This window comes from Rhinolophus ferrumequinum, chromosome 11 (assembly GCF_004115265.2).
Source record: "Rhinolophus ferrumequinum isolate MPI-CBG mRhiFer1 chromosome 11, mRhiFer1_v1.p, whole genome shotgun sequence".
Lineage (NCBI taxonomy): Eukaryota > Metazoa > Chordata > Mammalia > Chiroptera > Rhinolophidae > Rhinolophus > Rhinolophus ferrumequinum.
This window is the reverse complement of record NC_046294.1, coordinates 41,539,992-41,544,808: the sequence shown is the minus strand read 5'-3', so window position 1 is coordinate 41,544,808 and position 4,817 is coordinate 41,539,992. Positions and strand designations below refer to the sequence as shown.

Here is a 4,817-nt window from a genome sequence, read left to right as displayed (position 1 = left end):
TCTAATTGAATTGTAGGACCTAATAAGTTCAGGGCTGTGGTGGCAGATTGTAGGAAGTGCCAGAGGTTACAGAGCAAGAAAGACAGGCAGGAGCTATGAAGGCAGAGTTGATCTTTATCATGAAGACTTTGGGGAGCCACTGAAGTATGTTGAGCAGTGGGATTTGGATTTACATTTTTGAAAGCTCCCCCGAGCAATAATGTAGAAGATGGATTAGGGGCGGGTTAAAGGGGGCAGAGAGACTTAAATGGATGTTTTAATGATCAGAAGAGAAGTGATAAGGGTTTGAGTTAAGACAATAGCAATGGGCGTTACAAAGCGGAGAGAGTGAGGAGGCTGCGTCTGGCTCTCGCTCTCACAGCCATTGCAGTACATTGAGCTCCATAGAGACAGCGCCGGGGCAAGTGCGAGTCGGACGGGTACTGGGCGACTCTGTGCTCGCTGAGGAAAAATAATTAAACATGGGCAAAGGAGATCCTAAGAAGCCGAGAGGCAAAATGTCATCATATGCATTCCTTGTGCAAACTTGCCGGGAGGAGCACAAGAAGAAGCACCCAGATGCTTCAGTCAACTTCTCAGAGTTTTCTAAGAAGTGCTCAGAGAGGTGGAAGACCATGTCTGCTAAAGAAAAGGGAAAATTTGAAGACATGGCAAAGGCTGACAAGGCCCGTTATGAAAGAGAAATGAAAACTTATATCCCTCCTAAAGGGGAAACAAAAAAGAAGTTCAAGGATCCCAATGCACCCAAGAGGCCTCCTTCGGCGTTTTTCTTGTTTTGTTCTGAGTATTGCCCAAAAATCAAAGGAGAGCATCCCGGCCTATCCATTGGTGATGTTGCAAAGAAGCTGGGAGAGATGTGGAATAACACGGCTGCAGATGACAAGCAGCCTTATGAGAAGAAGGCTGCTAAACTGAAGGAAAAATACGAAAAGGACATTGCTGCATACCGAGCTAAAGGAAAGCCTGATGCAGCAAAAAAGGGAGTTGTCAAGGCTGAAAAGAGCAAGAAAAAGAAGGAAGAGGAGGAGGACGAGGAAGATGAAGAGGATGAGGAAGAGGAGGAAGATGAAGAAGATGAAGATGAAGAAGAAGATGATGATGATGAATAAGTTGGTTCTAGCGCAGTTTTTTTTTCTTGTCTATAAAGCATTTAACCCCCCTGTACACAACTCACTCCTTTTAAAGAAAAAAATTGAAATGTAAGGCTGTGTAAGATTTGTTTTTTAAACTGTACAGTGTCTTTTTTTGTATAGTTAACACTACCGAATGTGTCTTTAGATAGCCCTGTCCTGGTGGTATTTTCAATAGCCACTAACCTTGCCTGGTACAGTATGGGGGTTGTAAGTTGGCATGGAAATTTAAAGCCGGTTCTTGTTGGTGCACAGCACAAATTAGTTATATATGGGGATGGTAGTTTTTTCATCTTCAGTTGTTTCTGATGCAGCTTATACAAAATAATTGTTGTTCTGTTAACTGAATACCACTCTGTAATTGCAAAAAAAATTGCAGCTGTTTTGTTGACATTCTGAATGCTTCTAAGTAAATACAATTTTTTTTATTAAAAAAAAAAGACAATAGCAATGGGGACAGGGAGAAGTTGACAGATGTAAGAGGTCTTCTAAGGAAGAAGAAGCAGGTATAAGGTGAAACAGTGTAGTCAAAGTCACAGAATATTCAGGAGATAAGTGGCTGGGAGAGGAGGATTGGTTATCATCCGAGATTAGATGGGGAGAAGGATGAGGAGAGAGCAGCAGGTAAGGAGAGAGAAAAAAATAGGGAAGATGGACAGAATTGATTCCCAAGTTTCTGTCTTGACTTCAGAATGAATGGTGGTCTCATTCATTGAGACTGGGTGAGGCGCATGTGGAATACAAGTTTTTGGTGTCTGTGGATCATCCATATAGAAATGTCCATCAGTAAGGAGCTGAATATAGAATTCTGAAGGTCTATAGAGAGCTACAGGCTGGAGAAATAGATTTGGGTTTATCTTCATATTGGAAGTTGAAGCCACAGTTTGAACAAGGTCACTTAGGGGAGAAGTGTCTAAAGCAGAAAGCTAAGAAAATAATGTGGTGAACATAGACATTTCAGAGAAAAAGGACCAACTGGAGCCAGTGAAATGGTGACAGTGTGGTCAAAGGTCAGGAGGAAGGAATGGTGCCACTCAATTGAATGGAAGAGAAAACTTTAGGAAGGAGGACATGCCAGCTGCACGTATGCCACAGGGAGCCAGATAAGGTAACGCACATTGGATCCGACCATCAGTCACTGGTGGTGTCATGGGAATTGCTCAAAGCTGAGGAGCTGAGAAAGCTTGACTCTTAAGTGAAGACATAAAAGGAGGTTACCTTGGGAAGATTATGGGGCTATGACAGGCACTCCTTTCAAAGAAGAAAGAGACTCATGTACATTTATAATTTGTGGGAAGGAACTAGTGGAGAGGGTAAGGTTGAAGTTATAAGAAATAGTGATTGATGAGACCAAGATCCTGAAGGGAACTTCCCTACCTGGGAAGGATCTGCAAGTTTAATGTTAGACAGAAGGAGGGATATCTCTTTCATTGAAGAAGTGGGGGAGAAGAAAGAGATACAGGCAGATGCAGCTAGGTTTGAAGGGGGCAAGAAAGGGAGTTGTCTGGCTTGGATTTCTCTGTAGGATTAAAGGAGAGTTTACCTGCTGAGATGAGGAGCTTGAAAAGAGGGGTAACAGTTTGGAATGGTGGCTGGAATGGGAGAGAATGCTGCTAGGGACATGTAAAAGATTTTCCAGCAGCAAAAAAGCCTTAGCATTTGTCATAGGATATGGGGCAGCAGAGTTGAGCTCAATGAAGAGAGAATGATTAAAGTGCTATTTATCATGGGAAAAGAAAGGAAGCTACAAGTTGATAGACATATTGGGAGATTATAGCATGGCCAACGTACTGGAGGTCTCTATTGGATACGCACCGGGAGTAAGAGAATGAGAGATTTACATGTTGGTATTTGAAAATAGTCAGAGAGTAGGACAGGATGGTAAGATTACAAATGTGGAGGTAAGTCTAGGTTCTAGATGTGTTCATGGGTGTCTGTGATAGCTAAAGTAAATAACCAGGAAGCTTCTGGAATAAAAAGGGTTGGGAACTGTGAGGGGCAGGGTTTTGGGTGGGTCTTCTACATCAATGATTCTCAAATTTTAATGTGCATATGGATCACTGGGGGATTTTGTTAAAAGGTAGATTCTGATTCATGGAGTCTGGGTTTGGACCTGAGATTCTTCATTTCAATAAGCATCCCCAGTGATGCTGATTCTGTTGGTCCACAGCCCACACTATGAGGTACAATGTCCAAATGAACATCGAAATAGACCAGGATGAAGGTTGGTCCAGGGATGGAGAGGAAGTTCTTGCCTTCCTGACCTTGGTCTTCCTGACCAAGGGTGCTCCTGAGTGCTGTCTTGGATGGGAGATAGAGTAGGACTGAGGAGAAGTGTGAGGGGAGCCAGCTCTGCCTGGCATGTCCCACAGCAACCTCCCCACAATAAGAGAAAAGTCTGCTAATTGGCTAGCAACACTCAATATTAATTAACTCAATAGAATCAGTCCCCTGAAGCCTGTTTTGCATAATTAATGAATGCTTAGCTAAAAGCTGCTGAAAACACTAAAGCCAAAGTGTTACAATTTTCCAATCAGCAAAGCAGAAACACCGCAATCCATACTGTTTGTGGACACAGTGAAAAGCTTAATTCTTGCTAATTACTAAGATTGACTATAGAGCCTTTGGCTTTGCAATATCCTAATGCGGGGTGGTAGGGCTGGACTGAGACACGTGGGCACACTGGGCCCACTGATAATTTGATGCCTCTTCAACAAAATATTCTTTAAATATTTGTTCAGGATCTAGTAAGAGAAGACGCTGAATGAAGCCTTGAGAAAAAGAAGAGTTGGAAAATGCTGGACCAGGTGGAGTTTTTCCTCTGTCGTTCCAAGCAATTCAGCTCTGGCCCAAATTTTCTTAACGTACTCAGCAAAACAGGACTATAGTTATAGGCCCACCCTCCTTAGAAAGCGGGTTTGCTCCCACCTCTGAGGATGACTGGAGATGCCCCTGGGAGGTCCTGCCTTCTATCCCAAGTTGTTCACTGAAAGAATCTTTTTGAGAGCTCGTTCAACAAATGGATTTTTTTTTTTTTTTTTTTTTTTTGGTATCTTGTTACATTTCTAGAGAAGGTTAGCTTCACTTTTCAAATGGCACCGTGGACAACTGTTCAGATGAAAGTGTCTTTGTTTGGCTCTGGGGGATGGTGCTAGGATAGGTTAGTCTCCTTAGCACTCAACCAGGGCAGAAGTTAGTGGGGAGACCTAGTTCACTTCTATTACCGTGTTTCCCCGAAAATAAGACCTAGACGGACAATCAGCTCTAATGCATTTTTTGGAGAAAAAATTAATATAAGACCTGGTATTATTTTATATTATATTATGTTATATTATATTATATTATAACCCAGTCTTATAGTAAAATAAGACCGGGTCTTACATTAATTTTTGCTTTAAAAGACGCATTATAGCTGATTGTCTGGCTAGGTCTTATTTTCGGGGAAACATGATATGTATAAAAAGTTACCTGACTATGGGTAGGTTACTTAACTTCTCTGAACCTCATGGATCAGAAGACTTAATATTGTTAAGATGGCAATATTCAAAAATTGGTCTACAGATTCAACACAATCCCTGTAATGCCAGCTGTCTTCTTTGCAGAAACTGAAAAGCTGATCTAAAAATCATATGGAAATTCAAGGAGTTATTAATAGCTAAAACAATCTTGAAAAAGAAAAAAAGTTGG

The 4,817-nt window shown here is 41.7% G+C and overlaps 1 protein-coding gene across 1 annotated transcript; it reads left to right on the top strand.

The window, feature by feature from the left end:
• Window positions 1-326: 326 nt before the first annotated feature.
• On the top strand, window positions 327-1,218 carry LOC117030538 (high mobility group protein B1-like). Its single transcript, XM_033120668.1, has one exon. It carries the CDS (start codon window positions 462-464, stop codon window positions 1,107-1,109), a length of 648 nt encoding a protein of 215 aa, XP_032976559.1. The 5' UTR covers window positions 327-461; the 3' UTR covers window positions 1,110-1,218.
• The last annotated feature ends 3,599 nt before the right edge of the window (window positions 1,219-4,817 follow it).